The sequence below is a fragment of the Squalius cephalus genome, assembly GCF_949319135.1.
Source record: "Squalius cephalus genome assembly, chromosome: 25".
Classification (NCBI taxonomy): domain Eukaryota; kingdom Metazoa; phylum Chordata; class Actinopteri; order Cypriniformes; family Leuciscidae; genus Squalius; species Squalius cephalus.
Genome location: NC_137146.1, coordinates 7684878 through 7708897, shown reverse-complemented (window position 1 = coordinate 7708897; position 24020 = coordinate 7684878). Strand labels below are relative to the sequence as shown.

General features: G+C 38.7%; 1 protein-coding gene across 2 annotated transcripts in view; it reads right to left on the bottom strand.

Moving 5' to 3' along the window:
- Positions 1 to 4276: 4276 nt before the first annotated feature.
- vav3 (vav guanine nucleotide exchange factor 3) overlaps positions 4277 to 24020 on the bottom strand; it is a 67861-nt gene continuing 48117 nt past the window's right edge. The window contains exons 16-28 of one of the 2 annotated variants that reach the window (XM_079863529.1): positions 23636 to 23737; positions 23132 to 23229; positions 21714 to 21736; positions 21091 to 21124; positions 17187 to 17317; positions 14015 to 14080; positions 13453 to 13487; positions 12821 to 12937; positions 11580 to 11667; positions 10998 to 11100; positions 7747 to 7827; positions 6621 to 6772; positions 4664 to 4832 (exon numbers count right to left, since the gene is read on the bottom strand). In XM_079863529.1, coding sequence (XP_079719655.1) covers positions 4788 to 4832; positions 6621 to 6772; positions 7747 to 7827; positions 10998 to 11100; positions 11580 to 11667; positions 12821 to 12937; positions 13453 to 13487; positions 14015 to 14080; positions 17187 to 17317; positions 21091 to 21124; positions 21714 to 21736; positions 23132 to 23229; positions 23636 to 23737 — 1075 coding nt within the window. In that variant the 3' untranslated portion in view covers positions 4664 to 4787. Of the gene's footprint in view, positions 4833 to 6620; positions 6773 to 7746; positions 7828 to 10997; positions 11101 to 11579; positions 11668 to 12820; positions 12938 to 13452; positions 13488 to 14014; positions 14081 to 17186; positions 17318 to 21090; positions 21125 to 21713; positions 21737 to 23131; positions 23230 to 23635; positions 23738 to 24020 lie in introns of both variants that reach the window. The other variant, XM_079863530.1, reaches the window with a different exon arrangement.

Genomic DNA, 24020 nt, shown 5'->3' with positions numbered 1-24020 from the left:
CTTGTTTGATGAAGTCTTTGAACAGAATCGACTCAAAAGAGTGATTCATTTGTGAATTGAGCATCGCTCAAGTCCAGAAAAAAAGATACAGCACGCTTGGAATAAACTACGCATTTAACACCATATTGCATTAAAATAAAGTAACGAGAGGAACGTCGCCCAATGTAACTAAGTAAAAGTACAGTTTTTTTCATTAGAAATGTACTCGAGTTAAAGTAAAAAGTACCCACATTCAAATCTACTCTTAAAAGTACAATTTTTCTAAAAAAGTACTCAAGTAAATGTAACGAAGTAAATGTACTTCGTTACTACCCACCTCTGCGCACTACCATTGGTCCATGGCGATTATGTATAAGGTGGGTGCGCTCTGAGGCTCCGCCTTCTTTGGCGTTAATTTTTTCTGTTTAGTCTATCGAGGTCAGACATCCGTGTGTGAAACATGAACAACACACTGGAAAGCTGCTTTATAGTAGAAAATGAGGTTGTAATTCTAATGAAATGAGACACTGGCACTGCTTTTAAATTTTAAAACTGTAAAGCTGCTTGCTTTAAAGCAATATATTAAGGGCTATATAGATAAATGTGGCTTCACGAAACTTCACTAGAGCACCGAATTGCAGAACTTGTGCAAACATGTCCTCTTTGCTATGATCAGATTCTAATGCTTTATTTTTAAAAGAAAATGCTTGCCGTTTTCTCATTTTGTTGTGTTATTATTTTGTTACTGAGAGGAAAGCGTGCTGCACATAATTACGTTCATCTAATGTCGTTCTCAGCAGTGTGGACGGTGTTGGATGTTCGCTAACAGAATACCGCTGCCCACGTATTTCGAACTTCACGTATATTTGAAATACTAATAAAATGACAAAAGAACATAAAAAATGTAAAATATATAACACAATAACACTGCTCCCATGTGGAGGTTTTATATAAGATTTAAAAAAGAAAGTCATAAAATATTGGTTTTAATTGTTATAGAAAATAATTTTAGTATATCGCTCTGTACATCAATAGAAAAAAATATTTAAGGGTGATTTTAACTGAAATCACTGGACACCTTTGATCATATTATTAAAAGCAAACTGTCCAGCTCATTTTCTTTCCCCAATTCCTTCTGTTTTTGACTTAATTGTTTTTTTCTCTATAATTTAATTAGTCAGATTAACCTGCCCTGAAACCAACCACTTGCACTGGCTTCTCACTTCATTGAACAGATTTCCCACAAAAAAAAAAAAACAGACACAAAAGACTGCAATGCAGTTTGCAAAAAGAAGCAATATACATTTTTATTGTAACTTTATAAACATATATACAGTTCAAGTGTGATACAGCAGCTAGGTGGCGCTGCAGGACACTCGCATTGCACTGCTACAGGTTAGGCCACTGCGGCGGTTTACATGGCGCCCAGGCTTGTGTATGTCTTTGGCTTCAGTGGACAGCAGATCATTAACCATGAGCCCCTCATAGTACCATCATTCTGTTGTTACTCAAGGTTGCTTATGTAAATATGGCTTTTTGCTTGGTTAATAGCCCCCAAAATTGTTGAAGCATGCCACAATAGCAATTATTACACACACAAAAACAACAAACCAGCCTTCAAATTTGCGTTCACTTCTATTTTATGCCCGTAGGATTCCCTTAGCATTACATAAAAAAGTTTGAAGGACATCTAGATAAAGAGTGGAGAATATGATTATGAGGGTGTGAGTGGAGAAAACATAGAGAGATGCCGCAAAAGTGGAAATAGAGACAGAAATCCCTTTCCTTCGAGGTTAGAGATCGCTGGGTGATTAGTGGCCCAAAACTCTGTGTAGAAACAGCCGTATATAAATATATAACGATGTGTGGAAGCCTGTTAAATCCGTCCTGTCAGGGTTCATCTCTGGGGAGAGAGGAGTGGGAACAGATTACCGGTGAGAAAGCTTAGAAAAACCAATTCTACTGCTCACAGTTGGAGTGTAAGGGAACAGCGAACCCAGGAGAAGACCATAATCTGCCTCGGGCATGGATTTCGCCCCAGATTTCGGTGCCAGACCAAAAATCCTCTTTCAGTCAAAGCCCGAAAGAAAAAAAAAAATTGGCAATTCTAAAACCGACCTTTAACCTTTAGAAATAAAGGGAGAGAGAGGTATGGCCGTGCCATAAACAGCTGGTAAATGTGATTTTCCTAATGAGAAGTTAATCTACTCAAATCCTCTGTGACATAACAACACTTCCTGTCAGTGAGGAGAGAACTGATACAGCATGACAGAAAAATAATGAATCTCTTCATTATGCTGCCTTTAAATCGTGTCAGAATGATGGTATTTATGAGTTGAGAAGAAACATGAATGCGTACCACATCTGGTACGCATGGAATCCACATGTACCAGAAGTGACACTATGTTGCTGTCTGGGATGAATCCTGGCGGAAGCTGATTAGTATAGACCTTATTCACAGCAATGCCATCTTTGATTCTTGACAGGAATGAATTATTATTTATTTACTTATTTAGCGTTCTTTGTTGGAAAGTGAAAAAAAAAAAAAAACACGAAATCAATTGAATGCAAGTACGTCTTTTAAACTCATAAGTACAGACTTTCCTGGACTTCAAGGCATGATGATTGGGAAAATTCAAGGAGAGAACCAAAGAGGAGGAAGGAGAAACTATAAGCTCATCAGATGAGGGTGAGAATGAAGAAAGAGAAGCACCTGGTAATGATGCCGCCACTTAGTGGTGTTACATTGTGCTACATTGAGACAAAGATCACACAATGAGATGACTGATCAATGCCTTATTCATATATACATTTAAAAGACATTATCTTTATAACACAGATAAAGATATATAAATCAATAAATATTTACCCTTTTTACTCTACACGTCTTCTCAGTTTACAGGAATGAAAAAAAAAACTTTTTTTGTTACATACATTATGTAGCTCTTTGGGAAGACAAAAATAAAATGATAAAAGATCTGTCCTTGTGTTCAATCAAAGACTAATGTGAAGAAGAAATGGAAATGCTTTACATTGGACTTTTTTATAGGCACATAAGAGTGTATTTCTGTTTATGCGTTTAGTTTCTCTCTACTGGCTTTTTATCGGTTGAAGCTTTTCAGTCATTTGACGGTATTCCTTTAAATGTCTTTTCCTGTCAAAGTCTCTTCTTAGATCACAAATAAATAAATAATACTTTGTGAGTGCACTTCTGTCTAACCATTTGAGAAACCAGCAGTGTTTCCTGATATGACCTTTCTCCGATTATAGAGTCTGTCACCTCAACACAGTCTAAACACTCTGAAAACTTTCATTTCATCACAGTTTAGAGGAAGTTCAGATTGCACAGATCTACATGTAGCTGCAGACAGGTAAAGCATCCATCTAGTGCATTACAACACTGGAAAATCTGGGAAGAAAGAGTCCCAAAGGGAAATACTGCAGGAAGTGAAAACACATCCAGTATCCTGTCCAACAGTACATTTACATTTAGATTTAATGAATAAAAGACTTACTTAATAACCCTTGGCCAAGAAGGTTATCAACAACACACTAATGGTAAACTAATTGACTGACATCTGAAAAATAACTGTGGGAAAAAATAACAAATTTAGGGAATTTTGTGTACCCGGATCTGGGCCGACACTATGTTGCTGTCTGAGTAGAAATAAGCATTATATTTTATTGATCAATATTAATCATATATATTATAATAAATCTATTATATTCATTTTATATATACATACACAAAAATTCATATAATACCTTTATTATAATATATATAAATCATTTTATATTTTAATACATATATTATATTGGCCACCCTACAATTTAGATATCGGCGTCAGACTCCGAAAAATCCATATCAGTCAACCACTAATTTACACATATCGAGACTTTCAAGAGTTCTGATTCACTGGATCTGCCTCATTGTTTTTCAATGTGTCAGTTCTTCCTGCAAATGTAAATGTAAATCCCCCTCATTAGCTGATAGAGAAGGCACTCTGCACTATCTACCAGGATCCTTTCTGCATGAGGTGACACAATGCTTTCGGGGCCATGGGCCCCTGCTGAAAAAGCTGTTTACAGGCCTGTCACCGCGATCCCTTTTGTTTCCTGTCAACGTCTCGCTGCGCGGATCAGATAAACATGCCGTGACAGCCTCACAATATATCTCTCGAGATAAGCGTGCGAGAAACACGACGCACAAAACAACCGGTCGTTCCCTTTAAGTGGAAATCTGAAAATAAGAGAGATTTCGTAGGAAGGAAAAAGGGAAGAGACAGCAATCAATTACCGTGGCATACATGGCAGGGAGCTATGATCTTAATCTGAGACGAATAGCAGGGTGGGAGGGTCTTCCGCGAGTGAGAACACCTCCAGGGCAGTGTATACACGGGGAGGGGGCATCATCAATAATAGTGGAGGAAAGGAGGACTCGGGCAAGGTCAGGACAAACATGTTTCCCTGTGAGCCGACAGACACATACAGAATTAGCTCACGGTGTAACCTCAGTCCGTTTCCGTGCGTTCCATCTCAGGCCCGGATTCACTCGCGACACTCCGTCCAGGTGCCCGGAAGGGTCTTTTAAGATCTGGCTGAGGGTTAGGGGTTGTGTTTGATAATCTGCTCCCTGAGAGACAGTCCTTCATCCATCAAACCCAGTGCACTTCCTCCAGGATAGACAAATAAGACAGAGAGTGAGCGAGAGCATCAGCCAATCAGCTGACTCCGTGACTCAGCTCAGTGTAGTCCAGTCGAACGCAGTCCATCTGCTTTCTTTCCTTTTATTTCCTTCGTTGAGCCGTTCACTCCTCGCCCTCTTCTACGTACGTGGAGGGGAACCAGCCCACCTGTGGATGAGACAGAACAGAAGGAATGAGTGATTGGAAGAGAAGGTTGCGGGGGGTATTACAGAGGATTTGCGTCACTTCATTGCCTGGATAACCTTGAGGATGCGCCTGCTGCAAGAGGAGGGGAGGAGAGGAGGAGAGTCGGAGCTGGATTGTTTAAGCAATTCTGGTGGCTGCACACAGGCCTGAGCAATAATATCCAAAGGGACAGTATGACAGCTGTTTTTTCTTTTGATTGGCCAAATCAAGGAGGGAGAGAGAGGAATGGCTGTGCTGTGCCTGTGACCATCTACTATGGCTATTTTGTGATGCAACAAGCTTTGGGTGTCACATAATTTTTCTATACTCAATGACAGCCGTTTTCAAAAACCTTCTTACAGATGCTTCCAAGACTACATTGGTCATTTTGCAAACTTAACAAAACTGTATCTTAGCAAGCTGGATAAACTTTATACTGGTAACAAATCGGCATAATTTGCAACAACAATGTAGAATACTGTACATCACGGAAAACACTGTTGACAATCACAGCTGATTAGGACAAAACAATGGAGAGATGTGATTTGTTGGTTGACGTTTGATCGTGTCACACCTCGAATACAACATGAATACAAAAGGGACACTAGCAGTTCTGTCCATTTCAGGAGGAGGCAGGGGAACTGTTCAAAGCACTGATCCCAGAATCTATAACTGCCATCCATAAAACAGCCCTGAACGTTTTATTCACTAAATTACAGCCTTCCTGATGAAACCATTATAAGACAGCTCAAGAGGCTCAAAAAAACATTTGACAGTTCGATGCGCTTTAAGTACAAATAAGCTTCTTGGCTCAGTATGAAATAATGCCGCTTAATTCAATAGCGAGGCCACATTTTCTGTGCGGTTTCAGTTTTCTGACGCTCTTAGCAAGGATGTCTGTCATCTTAGATCAGAGAAGAGAAGCATGTTATGAAGAGACAGTTTAAACAGACAGTATACTTTCACATTTATGTAGGGTATGAAGGTGCTCTATGACTGCACTAAACACACTTTGTATTTTAAAATTGAGATTATTATATTGTTATATTTTACCAGCTTATATTGTTATATAATAAAGCAAATTGTATTTAGCGATTAACTATGTGTCAAAATGTCCAGTGTAAACTGGAACATACTACAAGAAATACTGTATACCATAATGATAAGGACTGGAAGCCATTATTTCAGTCTTCAGTGTCACATGATCATTCAGAAATCATTTTAATATGCTGATTTGCTGCTCAAGCAAAAAAAAATTTTTATCAATGTTGAAAACAGTCGCTTAATAATTTTGTAAATAGTTTTTTTTCAGGATTTTTTGACAAACAGAATTTTTGATAAACGTTCAAAAGAGCAGCATTGATTTGAAATAGAAATCTTTTGTAACATTATAAATGTCTACTGTCACTTTTGATCAATTTAATGCATCCTTGCTGAATAAAAGTATTAATTTCTTAAAAAAAACAAAAAACTGTACCTTTTGACCGTTAGGTTATATTACTTAATATATAAGGGTTGTTTTGTTTTGTTTTAAATTTTATTTTACAAATTGTATTTACAAATGAAAATAATCCTTTTTTCCATGATGTTAACTTGATACTACACAAAGAATTCAACGTGCCGCAAAACCTTTTAACTATTTTAACTAAAACTATTTAAAACTTTTATTGTTCCATAATGAGTTTCACATGTTCATTTATGCAGTGTGTAATATGAAGTATGCAGTGAGCTAGTATACTTTCAAACACATCTACACACGCACACACTCACCCGCCCGTTGACTTCGCCTCTCCACCAGCCATTGGCTCCAGTTTTGCTGTAGATCCTCACCACGTCGCCCTCCTGCAGAGACAGTTCCCGCGTGTCCCGGGAGCTGAAGTCATAGCGGGCTATCGCCACACCCATCACCTTGGGAGTGAACACTGTAGAGACAAGAGACAAGAGTGAACATTTAGCAGCAAACATCACAGGACAAAAAAATGAAGATGAGAATCAGACAAAATGATGCAGACAAACAGCGAGAGGATGGATGCAGCAGAGTCAGGCTGTATAGTTTCCCTGAGGACTCTTGTAATCACCGCACTCCTTCATGTGTTTGCCTGCCTTAGCACATCCACTCTAAATAAATGATTCTCGCGAATCTGGGACGGGTCCAATCACAGCTGAAGTGGCTGTTTTGATTATGTCTTGAGATGTGTCAACAGCATAATCCGCTGGGTTAATTACATTTCAGGCGACTTTTCCCTCAAAAACACATCATGTTCCTTCTAAAAGCTCACTGACTATTAGACGTTTTGTTGGACTGTTTCGCAGTTCTCTCTAAATGCGGTGGGCCGAGGGAAATACGTGGTGGCGGATTCAAATGAGCCTTTGTTTTTATCGGACTTCAGAGGCTCTGAAGACTTTGTGAACGGCAGCCAGAGAAGCTAGGCCCTCCGCCAGACGTGTGTTGATGAGATCCGCCTCGGTGCCAGGGTGCTTTCTCTTCAGCTGTTTTAAAGTGAGCAAGACTTGTACAGACAGAGAACTGGCTGCCAGTTAGCTGCCGCCATGCTCAAAGCGAGAAGTTTGTAAAGGAGGGAGAGAGAGAGAGATGTCACAAAGTTAGGCCGACTCCTTCCTTTTCATCACAGCTCCCTTGACAAAAACCGCCCGTAATGACGGATCTAATAAGCTAACTACCTGAAATGAGATAATGATGAGTCATAGTGTCTCCCAGTCTGACAAAGGACATATGGTGCATGCATTAAAGGAGATGATAGTGGCTATGGAATGCCCTATAAACAGACACGCACAATGAGATGGGAGGCGGGGTTAAACGCAGGGCATGGCAGCCTCAGATCTCGTACGACCTTGACAAAATGACACCAATGGATAAGAAAACATGTACCTGTACCTGACCAGAATGGGGCGGTAGAGGGGGGGACAAAGCTGTAGCCGGCGGGAGTTAGAAAAGACAGGCCGCAGAGCAACGGGGCTGAGGTGTGGTAGAGGCATGGGCGCAGTGGGGCGAGGCGGGTGAGGTAGGGGTGCGGCGAGGGTAAAGAGAAGAAAAGCAAAAGAAAAAGCATGTTTAATTGAAACGTAACATTTGCAAGCAAACAGAGCAGATTGTAAACACTTGGCCTTATTCTAAGTTCTTCAAACCGGTTTTACACGGTGGAATATTTCTATTCACGTCCCAATCCACCGAGAACTATCGACGAGGTCTGGGTTTACTAGTAAAACTCCAGGAGCGTCTGAGGCAGTGAGGCGAGTTCCCCTCGCCATCTGATGCTCCATCTGACCAGCTCGGCCCAGAGCGTCTCGGACCCCCAGTGTGTCAGCAACACAATATGTTTCCTCACCCACTCTTCTGTGGAAGGCGGCCAAAGCCATCCTGCACAAAGCGTAACTAACGAGACGTCGATAAACATTGAACAATCTGATGAGTGGGAGTGTGTCATATCTTTTAAAAAGATGTGTCTTCACCTACTTTTTTTATAAATGTGAATGTTTGGAGCTTGCCTAATCTCAATTGGTCAAATGTTCCATATTTTTGGAGCATAATGGCTAAAAGCAGCACCACCAGAACCATCTTCATTTATCTAATAGATAGATAGATAGATAGATAGATAGATAGATAGATAGATAGATAGATAGATAGATAGATAGATAGATAGATAGAGCATCCACAGTAAGACCAGAAATGTACTAAGAATATAAATAGGGTCCATTTTAAATGTTTTGACCGTTTTTGAACTTCTTTGAAATCTAATTACCTGACAATATCTCTCAATATCTCTCTTCGTTTCATTTAATTTCTCACTCTGTCCGTTCTCTGGCAAGCAGTTCAACTCTGACTGGTTTCAGAAGCATTTAATGTCTTTCTTAAACATCTGTTCAGAGTTTTGAAGGGACAACCCAAGCTGAGGCTAACTGAGCTCATGAATTTATGCAGGAGCACATGCTGTGTCTCCAAAAGGCCTTGTCTCAGACCACTATCCAACCTGTGACCACTCAGACCAGCTGCTGATGGGCACTTGAGATTCCACCCACGTCACTCCAGAAAAGCCGGGCCATTCGCCCACTATTCTGCAAAGTCTGCGAGGCTCAAACCTTCAGCACGCCGTTACCCATAATGTGAATATTCAGGGTTATGGATTTGCCGTCCAACCTGTATGGCTCGCTTAACATTCGATGGAATATAAGTAGAAACGCAACATAGCTGACAGCATCTCCAGAGCTTCTTGGATATAAATAAAAATGAGGATGGAAAGGGCAACTATCAAGCAATTTGTTCCGTCTTCACTTGTGAATTAAAGTCACGAATATTTTGGTGTCCAAAACGAACAATAGAGGTAACCCTGTACAACTGTTTCCATTCTGCAATGCTGATTTTTTCCGGTTGAAACTCTCTTGCTGTATGCTGCCTACACAGGGTCAAGTTACCACTTAGAGTAGATGCCCCTGTTGCTCCTTACGTCCTGTTTACATGAAAGACTTGTGCGCCTCTGGCAGACATCTAAAAAACAATCGCATATGATTTGCATGTATTGGCACATAAGCAGACGCTGAGATGGAAAAAAAACTAAAAAAAAGAAGCTGTGCTGCATGGGAATAGAGCTTGGGGAAGAGAAGAGAAAAACAGCAGCAATGCATGCTGGGAGATCCATTCTTCGGTCAGAGTCGCTTTCGAATCGCTTTCGTCCTCTTTGTTAAAGCAGTGAAGCGTTTGAGTGACATCCCCCAGCTTCTCAATCTGCCAACATTTCCCAATTGCAGCAAACCCTCACTGTGACATATGGAGCTACAATAAACTCTCAGATCTAAGTGTTGATTGCAATGCGCCATAAACTCTCAGATCAGGCTGTAAGCACAGCTCAGTAACAGCCCCTGTTTGACATTTTTAACTCGCTCCTCTCCCACAGCTGGAAAACAACACAGATGTCTTAGGAGCTTTTGCAACCACAAAGCCATGAACAGACAGAAGATCTCTAAAACTTATTTGGCCAAAAACAAGTATGCAAATGCTGACGTGAATGCTGCAAGTATGCGAGTCTAGTTTTTAACTAAAAAATGAGTCCTGCATGAACCTACACGTTTTGTATGAGCTATATATATGTTTATTTATAATTAAAATAATTAAATTAAAATATTTAATATAAAAAATAATTATACATACACTACCATTTAAATGTTTGGGGTCAGTAAGAATTTTTTAAAGACTCATGCTCACCAAGGCTTTATTTATTTGATCAAAAATACAACAAAAACATTATAACAAAATGATTACAACTGTTTACTATTTTAAAGTATTTTAAAATGTAATTTAGTCCTAAGATGGAAATGCAAATTTTTTGACTGATTCTTTGATGAATAGAAAATTCAAATGAACAGCAATTTGAAATATAATTTCTTTGTAAATTTCTTTCTTAAAAAAGTCTTTACTGTCACATACTGAAAATTTTAAGGGGGGGAATCTTACTGGCCCAAACATTTTTAATTGTATATATACAAATAAATATAGTAAATTATTGAAATATTTAAAAAATATGCCATATATAAGGCATAGAAACAAGGTTGAGAAACACATTATAGCGTCCCTTGTGCCAGTATTTGCATTCTGATATTTCCAAACATAATGTGAAATTCAGCTACTATAGTTAGAAGCATTTGCGTTATACTCGTTATATATTCATGCTTCATGCTTTATAATCTTACATACCGTAGTATAAAAATGCACCTTCTGGTTATGACAAACACTAAGAGAAACGTATCCTTAAACATCGAGACACCTGGGCACACGCGAGAAGATTTGGTCTCAAACACTGCTGCCATAGCAGCCACCCTGGTGACCATAGCTCCTGCCCATCACAACAATGTCACATGTTTTGAACTATTAAAGAATGAATCATTGTTTATACTCAAACTTGATTGTTTGAGAGTGTTTAGGCTTTTTGAGGATTAAAAAAAAGGAGTGAATGAATTTTTTTCATTGCATGGTGGTTGTGTCCACACACTGCAAAGACACATTTATATGCAAACACCATATAAAAGTGAATTTTGCATCCGATGACCCCTTTAAATAGAACAAGCGTACATTTTGTTATTTGTGAGTCGTGTTCGCGTGAATCTGGAACTAGTGTGTTTGTGCACAGGACGTACTGTTGGCTCCGTTCTCCGGCTCTCGGTAGGGGAACTGCAGTGTGGTATCAAGTGTCCTGAATCCTTCCCGCAGAGAGTGATGTTTGTAATACTCGATCAGCTCCTGCATTAAACACACACATACGCTCAACGTGATGTCAGTTCACATAAAAGGGTAAATATCTACAGCCATTAAAAGGGAAAATAAAAAAATAAATATATGAACGGATTCAATATGACTCCAGCATTCACAATCCAATAATGTTATTTAACTGGCATTTGCGAGATCGAATCTAAAAGCGCTTTCAAAAAAAAAAAGCTGACAAAAGACATTTGATTTTTCTACAGAATAGAGACATTAAGCAGCATGATTTCCTAATGCCCTTTAGAAGGCAAACAGATGACAAAACAAAAGGGATTGTATAAATGATACAAAGAGATTTCAAATGTAATAAGCTGGTATAATGCAAACATTTATCTTTATTGCACCGATTCCACCGACCTTAAAAACATATGAGCATAACATTTACTTTTCACTCTATATGATGAAGACGTTTTAATAATACTCTTTGCTGAAAACTAGTACAAAACATTAGCACTTACCAAAATGCTTCTGAACTTCCTGTTTTCTGCAATGTAGAAGAGTCCCTCCTTTGTTAAGATCTTGATGTGTTTCACGTCGTTGTTGTACCTGTGGGCCATGAATAAATGATGAGAGTAATTTTCTGGTGATCATTGCGATCGATGCTGCCTATCCCCTATGGGAAGCTGCCATAGTAATGCATGGGGCAAAGAGCTTTTCATGCAGGGAGAAGGGGTCGATAGCGAGGGGTGGGGCGTCTCCATTAGTCCTTGGATTAAAAGTTACGAGCTCACATTTTTTAGAGCGAAAGTGCACAGGACTGTCTGCAAACAAGAAATACTGATAAAATGGGGCAGCTTTTGTCTTTCGGCCTCGCACTCAAACACACACACGGCGTAGAGTTGTCCTATCGTTGTTGGAGTGTGTGAATAAAAAATAATAATAATTTTTATTTTATTTTTATTATTAATATTGTTGTGGGTTACGGAGCCCCGCACATGACATGCAGACAAAAAAAAAATGTTGTGGCCATGAATTAAAGGTATAGTGGAGGATCTTTCCGAATTTTAGATAAGACCCGCCCTCTCCACTTTTTGAAAAGTTTGATTGATTCACCAGAATGATTGACAATTAGGAGGACCAATAGTATAGGTGATCCACCCGGAAGTAAAAAATCCTCCGCTATACCTTTAAGAATTTGTTTCCACAATCTATTAATTCGTTTCCCTTCGTTTAGTAAATCGTGGCCACATTGAACTAATTAGTTTACTCAATTTTATTAAATCGTGGCCACGAATTAAGAATTCGTTCCCATGTTTTATTAATTTGTTCCCTCGTTTTAGTAAATCATGGCCACGTTGAACTCACTAATATACATATTTTTGTCCCGGGCTCTGTAGTTTGGAAGCTTGTTTTGGCCACTGAATCAAAAATAAAACAGGTAATTGCGACTTTTTATCTCACAATTCTACAATTCTACAGTTGTAATCGTGTGTTATACAGTCAGAATTGCAAGATATAAACTCGCAATTCTGAGAAATAAAGTCAGAATTTCAAGATAAAGTTTCGCAATTCTAAAATGTAAATTGTGAAGAAATAAAGTCAGAATTGTGAGATAAAAAGCTGAAGAGAACTTTTAAAAAACAAGCTTCCATACCGTAGTGGGTGGAATATTGCAGTTATGAAACTTTTTCTCAGCTAGTTTTTACAATTTTTTTTTTTTTTTTTACAGTAAATAACTAAGTGTGCTGTAGTAACTCACTTGATGCTGATGGCGTACTCGTGAAACTCTCGGCTTCTGTGACGGACCAGGTAAGTGCTGCTCCTCCGGTTGAGCAGCGCAGCCTCAGCCTGCACCCTCTCAATTGAGCCTGCAAACCTAAACCAAAGGTCAGAGGTCAAAGGTCAGAGGTCAGAGTTGAAGGGCTTCTGGGCAACACACAATATTAAAAAGTTATAGTGCTGACCTGTAGTTGCAAAAAAAGTCACATGAATTAACAATTGTATTTACTGTTTAGATTAATGAAAAATTAGAGGGGAAATAGAATTACGAAAATTACAGGAAATAAAAAAAAAAAAAAATTATGGTAATATAAAATGTCATTTTGCAAAATGTTTATTTTATAGTAAAATGTATGGCAATATATAATATGGATATTTTATGAGATTCTCCCAGTTATTTGTAATACCTGTAATGTAGTTTGTAAAATATTCTAATTATTATAATGAATAAAAAGTACTACATTATTTATATAATAATGAAATATCAGAATATTTTAATACATGATAAATAGAAGAAAAAAAAATTAAAGATGGTAATAATAAAAATTCAAAAATTAAATGCTTATATTCGGGTACAAAATTATATTCTGGTAGTGAGAATAAAGATCGTACCAAGGCTGGGAAGAGTAGTCAATAGGTTTGGGTACCTAAAAAAGATAAAGAGATAAAAAAGGAGGTGAGAAAGAAAAAAGTAGAGCACACATGTGCGCTTTTGTTCTTGAAATTCCACTCAACCTGATTTTCATACAGTATTTTTAACTTGCAGCTCAAGTCTGGGACAATACAGCTCGTATTAGCGCTAAAACCTGCCCCACTTATTCTATCTTTTAACAACCACAATTGCTTTTCTAAATGCACTCATAAAGATAACCTGACATATTTTTCTTAACATATGACTTGTACATCATTATGACTGTAAATCATCTTTCTGATAGTGTTATCGCATTCTGTCCACATTCCTGCTATTTACATGACAAACCAGCATTACAGACAATCACCTACAATGCACCTGTCATTCAAAAACAATAATGAAGAGGTGCTTGCATACCTAAACCATGCGAACACAACATGCACACAAGGACAAGCCTCCCTTGCCTAGATCACATTTGTTTTTGTTTGGCAGAGAATAAAAAATGTTTTTAGCATTATACTATAATCTGGTATTTGTACTCACACATGGGCAAGGCTTCACTGCGTCGCTTGGAAAGAAGCCAACATCCTTAGTTGCCAGGACTTTACCCTGAAACCATGGCAAGATAATTACATTACGTTCAGCTGGGCAACTCCTCCTCAATAATTCAGTAACAATTAGTACTTAACACGAGTCACGACACGCTACAAATTTACAGCAGAGTTCATCAGAGCTGAAAAAGTCTTGGGAGAATCCAGGAGAATGAGCAAACAGTATAATACATCCAGCAGTGTTGAAAACTGTTTTCACTGCTCAACCTTTTTGTGGAAACAATGATACCATTCAAACATTTGTGGTAAGATTTAAAAAAAAGAGAGAAGTTAATATTTTTATACAAAGATGCATTAAATTGATTAAAAGTGACAGTGAAGACATTTACAATGTCAACAAAAGATTTCTATTTAATAAATGCTTTAATAAATGCTGTTCATTGAACTATATTCAAAGAATCCTGAGAAAAGTATCACAATTTCTACAAAAAATGTTAAGCAGCACAACTGTTTTCAACATAATAAGAAATGTCTCTTAAAGCAGCAAATTAGTGATGAGTCGTTCATGATCCGTTCATTGCGTCTGTCACGTGAAAAATGAATGAAAGACTCGGAAGGTAAAGTAATTATTTATGTTCCCTGTAAATTATTTTTGACTGCATTATAATGATTTCTTAATTCAGAATATGATCAAGATTGCGTAGGTGGATGTGTTCGGGGAATTTGCCTGTTAAAAGTATAACATTTAAAGCCCCTTAAATGAACGAAATGACTCGAAAAAAGATTCGTTCATTTTGATGAACGAGATCGAACAAGAGAGTCAGTAAAATGATCTGAACTTCCCATCACTACAGCAAATCAGCATATTAGAATGATTTCTGAAGGATCATGTGACACTGAAGACTGGAGTAATGATGTTTTTATTTATTTAGTATCTTAACTTAAACTAAATGAAAATGAGAAATGTTGAACTAAATGAAATATTTTATTTTATTTTATTTCAACTTTTTTATGGTTTAAGTTTTTGTTTAGTTTAGTTTAGTTTAGTTTGATCTAATTGACAAATAATTTATATACAGACACTTCAAGAATGACCTCAAATAAAATGATCAACCGATACAGCTGTCGCTGATGTAACCACAAATGATGGTTCTCCTGCCGGTAACGCTCGGATCTTTCCCTTCCTCCTCCTCCTCCTCCTCCTCAGACAGTCTTCCAGGGAGATGTAGAAAGTGCATTTCTTCCTTGAACAAATTTGATTTGTAAGTGGATCCTTAAGCACACCCCCTCCCCTCCCCAATGCATTTAGCGCATTGACATTTTATCAGCACTCTCATGATGCCGCCCCACTATTGGTTGTTGCTCAGATAAGGGCCTAATAATGATTAAACTCATAACCCTGTTAGATCAAACAGATGGCAACCAAAGGCCCAAATGGAATTACAGTGAATGATTGCGTTTGTCTAGGCACCAGAGCGGCAATAATTGTCTCCGGGTTACCACAGCTACGAGGGCTCTGATCGTCCTTTGCTCCGTCCGGAGCTGCCGCGGGATGCTGGATATTACGAGGTCTCAGGTGACACGGGCGGTGTAATTTTGCATGAGCTCAAATTGAATAAATCAAACAACTTCCGGGTGCACGGGACAGCTGGGCGTTCGGAGCCTGCAGCGGATGGCGGTCTTAGAATGAGGCAGAACGAGATTAACATGTTAAAACAGAGCTGTGGAGAAGCGTCCTGGACAGCTGGACCCGTCTGACGGAGAGGGATGTAGGGGCATTCGAGTGTGTGCCAGGCTCTGCCAATTCTCTCGCTCTCTAGACAATCATTGGCTGGTTTCCTCATTGCCTTGGCACATAAATAACCAGAGCAAGAAGAGTGGGCATCAAGATGAACTGCGTGTTCTTTTGTGTCCCATCCCAGAAGAACATTTTACTGCTCAAAAGTTGCTCTTTCATAGTTTAAGAAAACATAATAACTTCTAAGAACTTATATAATATATATTAAGAAATATAAGAACTTTATACTGGTCTTTATAGAATTAGATAACAAATGCTCAAATCTCTGACTTTTAATATCTGGACTTTGGCATTTTGGCAAATCTGAGCACAGTGTGTGACACTGGAGGCTTACGGAGAACGTGATTTCACCAAGTACAACATGTTCCTGGATCGACATCTTTGTTGATCCTGGAACAACATTCCAATCAACCACTCAGATTTAAGGGACATGTTTACAGTTTGTCAAGTTTAGGCTTACAACATTACTTCTACATCAGTGTTATCCACCTATCATTTCAATCTGATTTTAGGGATAAGTTATGGGTAGGGTTAGGTGTAGGGGTAGGGACAGGGTTAGGACTAAATTTTCAGACAGGAATGTTGTTCCAGGGTCAACAAAACATGTTGATCCAGGAACATGTCTTACTTGGCAAGACTTACTGGGTCTGTTTCTCATGAGAAAAAGCAGCAGGAGACTTGGACCCCATCCCAAATGGCACATTTTCAGTCTTGCGATGATTACTATGTGCCCTTAAAGTTCACATTTGTTATTTTAGGCTTCACACTTTTTGGTCTATGCAGCATTATGTCATCAATGTGTGGACATTTGGGGTGACATTAGCCCAGTTTTGCTGGCTATAAAAAACGTTTTTAATTTTTTTTTATTAAAACAAAAATAAAAGGTTACAACTTTTACAAGGCTTCTTCTAAAAGTTTAAAAGCACAATAGGGGAAAAGGTTCATAGGAAAGTGATTAGCATTGCACTCCAAGAAAGAGTTAATCATTAATCTAAATCTATTTGTGTGATTTTCTTTTGTGTGTCTCAAGTCAGAGCACTGCATGTGCAGAAACACCTATACAATTAAAACATGACAAATTAAACCTGTTGTGAAGCGCGTGTCTGCTCTCTGGGCGTTGTGCTGGTCTGTTTTGTTTTTGTTCGGCTATGAAACCTAACCCACAACAGCTTTCTTGTGTTGAATAAGGGTTGGATTAGTTAGCATTTCACAGTCAGTCATGCTCAGCAAAGCATAACAACACAGTCGCTCGGCCTTTGCCACAAACACGAGAGGCAATCAATTAGCAGCTGAACACATGCTAGCGCCGTTCCTGCAGGGCTGCATGACTTGAAAAGTTTATGATGAGTGAGTAAAACTGTCTCACCTTCCACCAAGAGCTGCGGATGTTCGCCTCCATCACCTCAACAACGTCACCAACGTTGATTTTAAGCGGTGGGCCAAATGGGGGGCTCGGAACACAAAAATAATTACGGATGACCTGCATCTTAGGTAGATCTGGGGGGTAAAAAAAAAAACAGAAAAATTGTTAAAATAATGCATTTGTGTGTTCATCTATATTGCCAACGAGCATGCTGAACTTTGACAGAGTGTCATTACTGCATGCTTTGACATTCCGGCACATAAAGAACAGGTTTATTTACGTGACGCGGTGATCGTAAATCACAACAGGTGACAGAAAAATCAAGTCAATCCATCATAAAAATGTCAGTGAGCTAATGTTTTGTCTCGAGCGTTCGTGCTGTCATGCATGCGGTGTGGTAGCATCATGCATTTAAAACCGTAGCTGGTCATGTCTATGCTATTCCTTGATCACTTTAGTGTGTCGGATACAAAATAAAAAACATTTAAGTATTAATATTACTAAAAGTAAAACTGAAATAAATATAAAATTAAAGTGTAATATAAATATATAAAAAAAGCACTGAAAATAAAAGCTAATTCAAAATGTTAATAAAATATCTCTCCACAAACTAGCATTTAAAAGCATAGCTGGCCTTTTTTCTGCCATTCTTTGATTTTTTTTGTGAATTGAATACCAAAGCAAAAATGTTAATAAACAGTGCTATCAGTGGATGCAATTCATTCTTAGGGCCATGAAACACCATCTGTGAGCGCCTGTCAGGCTAGTTTTGGTGTGTTCCACACGTCGGCTGTTGTCAGGCATTCAGCATGTTGAATCGCCGTCTTGGAGAGATCGCTCTGATTGGCTGTTCAGTTTAGTGAACGAGTCCAATAACAGCGAAGTGATGAAAACGAACAAAGAACTCAAGACGGCGCACTCAGAATGCTGTTCTAATTTTACACCATCTTACCTTAGCATTCCAATATGCTAATATTTTCATAACAACATAAGCCGCCTCGAAAGAAGAAAGTGATCTGCATTATTGATATTCAAAAATGGTAAGCAAGCTGCTTTGTTTACGGTTTGTATATATGCGGTCCTAGTTTCGGTTTCTCTTTTTGAATGACAAAAATAGACTATTGATACTTGCGGATATAGACAGCTATAATACCTGCACACAGGTAGGTGCCTAACAGTCAGCTGTGGTCTTTGCTGTGTGTTCAAGCGCAGCTTGTTGGCCGCGAGGTGACAACATAATCAGCTTTCGTCGCCGCTTGTTCTTTGTCGTCGGCTTGGTGTGTCACAGCCTTTAGCAAATTCCCCCCAGAGTGTGTACGAAGAGAAGCTGACCACAAACATCAGCTGTACAGTCTGGCTATTACCCTAATTAGCATTAAAACACAGTTTTATTCGTTCAAGTAATTGCACGCACAGGTCTCGTGTGTGCCGCGGGGAAACTGTGCCGAGCGGACAGTCGTTCAGACGCTCCAGTGAGCTATGAATGAGTGTGTTTGTGTGCACAGGGCTGGTTTGCTGAAGGGTCAATAGTGATGGTCTCAGCTGGTTGCTGCAGCTCTATATATTCTGCCGTTCTGATGATGAGAGGCGAGTGTAGACTCTCTTAATGCAACCAGCTGTGGCTGAAGCCTTCCAGCCCAGCAGATCACCCAAGGCCCTGAGCCTCCAAGCGCGGCGGGCTGTCTTTGAAGACGCTTTAAAGAACAGCGTGAGCTTGTGCTTCTCTGTAGAGAAGCGTCTTGCTGCCATGCTAAGCTAAGAACCTTTGAGCACAAGGGCAAAGAGTCAGCACCAATAAACACTAAAATGCATTTTTGCATCAAAACAGCTCACAAAAGGTTGCCTGAATGTGCCAAATGAAAACAAAAGTGTTTGCAATACAAAAGAGCTCACTTAGTAACAACACACCTCTTCTCAAAAACCAGCACTATTTCGAAATATCATTTATGCACAAAGATATGAAATGACTGCACATGAAATAACAAATTCAGCCAAAGTGAAAAAGAATTGTTTTTTAGGAAGGCTGCTTCTGATGAAGACAAATCTAGCAGCGCTGAACAGGCAGGAAGGAACTACTTTAATTCAAACGGAAAGATTCCCATGACAGCAAATACTACACAGAGAGCTTTTCTCACCATAACTTTAATGAATCTACCGACCCCAATATTGTGTGGGATCAGGAGGCCTCTCACGGCTCCACGCAGACAGGGTGACTTTAAAGAGATATAATGAACTCAGGAGAGGGTGTATCGTGATTGTGGGGGTGAGAAACAACGACTTGCAATTTAGCTTCACCCGTTTATTTCAAATATTCATGAAGCTATTAAAAATGAGGGCGAGGGAAGTACGTCGCTCTATCAGCAGTCACTCCCCTGATATCTGAACCTGTATCCCAGGTGGACATTTATCACCTCTTGGGTATCGATCAAACTATCAATGATGCTGTGAAAACATAATTAAAGATAATGTGGCCCTCTTTACGGCATACTAATGGGTGGAACGACTGCTGCTGAACACTAGCGATGTGAGATCGAACATGTAGTTGAGGTGGTGAAAGTCGTCTATCCCAGTGCTTCTCAACTGGCGGGTCGCAAGACCGTTTTGAGTGGGTCGCGTGTGTAGTCAAAGAAACAACAACAACAAAACCGTATTTCAAAATGTTTTTCTGACGCGAGACTTTTATTTTGAAAGACGTGAATGAAAGATGTTGCAAAGGCTTTGTAAAAACAAAGTTTCTGTAAAAACGTTAAAACACCTATTATCAAGTGTCAGTTAATTCAGATTATAATGGTCCAAACCAATCACCAGACCATGATGTATTTGGGAGCGGTTATTAGTTCATGAAAGAGTGAGGAGGTTACTCAAATCATATGAATAAAAGAAGAGATTCTTTAGGCCTAAACTACTTATGCGAACATAGTTTAGACTGAGGGTCAGGGAAGCTCACACTTCTGAACTGAAGAAGCTCTCCACAGCTTAAGACGCCTACATAATACAATTAAACTGAGTGAACATTTACTGGGAGAAGTGGGTTAAGTATTGGGCCTATCTATGCTAGCAAATGGAGCAACAGTGGTTAAATGTCTTCGCATATTGTTTTTCCCGCTTATATCTGATTTACAACTGACACTAAACCCTAGTTACGTGTATGAGCTTGCCTTTACAACAAACGACAACACTACGGCTCAATGACCACTAAGAATCTACAATCTGGCTCAGATTGAAGAGGTAAGTATTAATGTACAAGACTATGCATGTTTTGTAAGCATGATCGCTTATGAAACCCCAAAGCCATAGCAATGACGAACTTAAAAATTTCAATGCAAGACATGCCAAACTGTGACTGTTCACCTAAAATTCAATCATTATATGCATTAACATTTAAGGGGATAGCTCACCCAAAAATGAAAATGTTGTCATCATTTCTTTTGTGTTGTCAACACAAAAGAAGATTTTTTGAAGAATATTGGTAACCAGACAGTTGACGGTAGCCATTGACTTCCATAGTATTGAATGGAAGTCAATGGCTACAGTCAACTGTCTGGTTACCAATATTCTTCGAAACATCTTCTTTTGTGATCAACAGAAAAAAGAAACTCATACAGGTTTGGAACAACATGAGATTGAGTAAATGATGACAGAATTTTCATTTTTGGGTGACATATCACTTTAATGTGTCATTCCAAACCTAAATGCTGTTCTCTTTTTTTTAGTAAATCACAAAAGGAGAATTTTGAAGAATCTTGGTGTCCATAGTGACCACATCTTGTATTTAAAATAGCTTCAAAAAACATCCTTTTGTGATCCACTGACAGAAATAATAACATTCTGGTTTGTCATGTTTGGTTGAAATACGTTTTCCTTAAAGAATGCAAAATGTGACTTATTGTATGTGTTTGTGATTTACCTGCATCTTCTCCACGACAGGGTTTTTTTCCGATCTGTAATGACAGTAAATAAATCACATGATTCATACTGTTGCCACTCACAGACATTGCAATGCATTAATGATTTGATAATAATTAATCTCATCATTAATTTGGACAAGTAAACACTGTTTGTCACACCACTGCACAAAACACGTTCATCCTGTAACATATGCACAAAGAATGGAGAATTTTTCCATCAGTGTTTTGAACTGCACTCTGGACAAATTGCATGTCAATATCCTTATTACATGCTATATAAATTACATTGGGTTTGTTATTGCAAAATGATGACCGTGGTGTTGTGTTGCAAGCGATACAATTAATAAAACTGGTGTGCAATTAAATAAATGCACAATCCATAACATATATATCATTCTAAACTGCAATGAACTCTGGGCTAGACACAATTGCATAGTTTCCCTATAACTAGTGCATCAAACTTTAATAAAGTAATATCACTTCAATAACAATTCCATGAATAATGCTGCGGCAACTCTAAAGTGCATTGTAAAAGAGAATTTTCTAATAGTACTAATAGGAGTAAATGAGGCCCTGCAGGGAAGAACTACATCAAAGGAATTATTTGAACAAAAAACCTCACCTGTGATCCAAAAGAGCTGGAATCTGCAAGCATGTTGAAGACAGGCATGGTTAGAGTGAATTTACACATTCAGATAAACACACTGTACAGACGCTGTCATTAGGCTGTGTGGAACACGGTGTGCTGTGAGCATTTACGATTTGTTTTGCTACGCTGCAGGTACTTAACAGCTGCCCGAGCTAAATTGACGTGAGGGGCCGGACTAGACAGAGTTATGCACCAGGAGCAAGTCTCATTGGCTCCCGAGGGAGAGGCTGGGCCTGTGCTTGGAGTGTACATTGTGAACTTTGTCCTGTTGCACACACACACAGAGGCATAGACACGCAGGTGTGCACATAAAAACACAGAGTGGAATCTTGTGTACAAAACAACAAAGAGGCAAGACTTGACAAACACACATATTAAGTTCTCAAGAATTCTACAGTCTCAACATTGTTCAACCACAAAAATCTAAAAAGTTGTTTACATTAAGAGTGTAAAAAATAAACAATTCATTTTCACTGGAAAATTCCAGACAATGAAAATTAAATTAGTTTGAAAAGTTACATGCAGAGGGTGTGTGTTTGTCAAGTCTGGCCTCTTTGTTGTTTTGTTCCACCAGATTCAACTCCGTGTTTGTATGTGCATGCCTGCGTCTACGCCTCTGTGTGTGTTACTCTTGGATGTATGAAATGCTTTAATATATTGACTAAATTAATAAATTAATTGAATAAATTCCACCATCCCTGCTTGCATGTGGAAAAACAAAGATTTAATAAAAAACGGCAACCAATCATATAGAAAATAAAAAAATTAAGATGATATATCTGTTGTGGTAAAGATAGAACATTTCTACATAAAATAATCTGATCTGTGGCCTAGTCAAATGTGAATCTACCAGAATCCTTTTTGTTTTTGTTTTGTTTTTCATTTTCTGTGCGTATTTTGTTTTATTTTTATTGCTAGCTTAAATCACAATCAAATTAGCTAATAGGACATGGGATGTGCAGAACTGATGGGAGTTTAGAGAGAGCTCAGCTGTGCCTAAAAGCGTGAACAAGGAAATTCTATGGAAGCCTGACTAATGCCTAAAACAATAAGAAGTGGCACTGTTGGCAGGCGCACACACACATGCATACATCACGAGTTCAGGAACCCAACCAAGCCTGTTTGTCTGTTTGTCATCAGACATCACGCTTATCTATGTGGCCTAGGTTCGATTATTAGGAATCTCTGCATGTTGACAGCTTTTATTGCCCTGTCAGTTACACTACAGTGTACTGTAGGTCAATCATTAGTGTGCAGCGAGGTAAGACGACATCACATAACACTGAAACATGAGCCAGAGGCTCCATCGCAGCTCTGTAAATAGATGATTCATAATGTGCATGCACAGAAATTTCTAGAAAGTGTTTGTTTGTGTTGAATGCGGGGCTCACCGGCACTGCTTTTGACACAGACGTCCACCCTGCCAAGACACTCCTTATGAGCGCCAGCACCACATTTGGAGCAGCGGTAGCCTTGATAGAAGACTCCTCTGAGATAGATAGATAGATAGATAGATAGATAGATAGATAGATAGATAGATAGATAGATAGATAGATAGATAGATAGATAGATAGATAGATAGATAGATAGATAGATAGATAGATAGATAGATAGATAGATAGATGCATTAACATCTCCCATTATTTCCATTCAATTACAAAACTATTCAGGAATGATCTACATGTGATTGGGCCACGCCCACATACTCTGCTCTGATTGGCCCATTATCTGCCAATTCATTAACTCTGAAATCATCGAATTTATGATTACCCACGAACACCTTTGATTTACCGCTGTCTTTCCCTCTCTCACTCACTCTATGTGCGATATCGATCTCATTAAGGTGCATTGTGGGTATACTGTGTCATTTCACAAAGCTTCAACGGTGAGCTCACCTCAGCAGCATTTCACACGAGCTGCAGGATGTGGTCGTCTCAAAGGTGTGCATGCGGAACTCATGGAAATTACTTTTCCCGCTCTCTGGACAGATGTTCGATCTGTTGAGAGAGAAAAATAGAGAGATAAAGCGGATGTTAAAGACAAGACTGGAGACTGCATAACGTAACTCGTGAACACAGAGCTGCTTGTTTCCACCTGTAGTCTTCTCCCTCCATCCAATCAGCTGTGATCGCCTCTTAAAACACATAGGGGTAACTAGATATTTGTATTTTCAGGAGAATTCGTTTTTTTAATGACGACCATGTAAAACTCAATACCACAAAGCTTTTTAACCAGACAATATTGACAAACAAAACAAAATTATATTCTAACTAATGATCT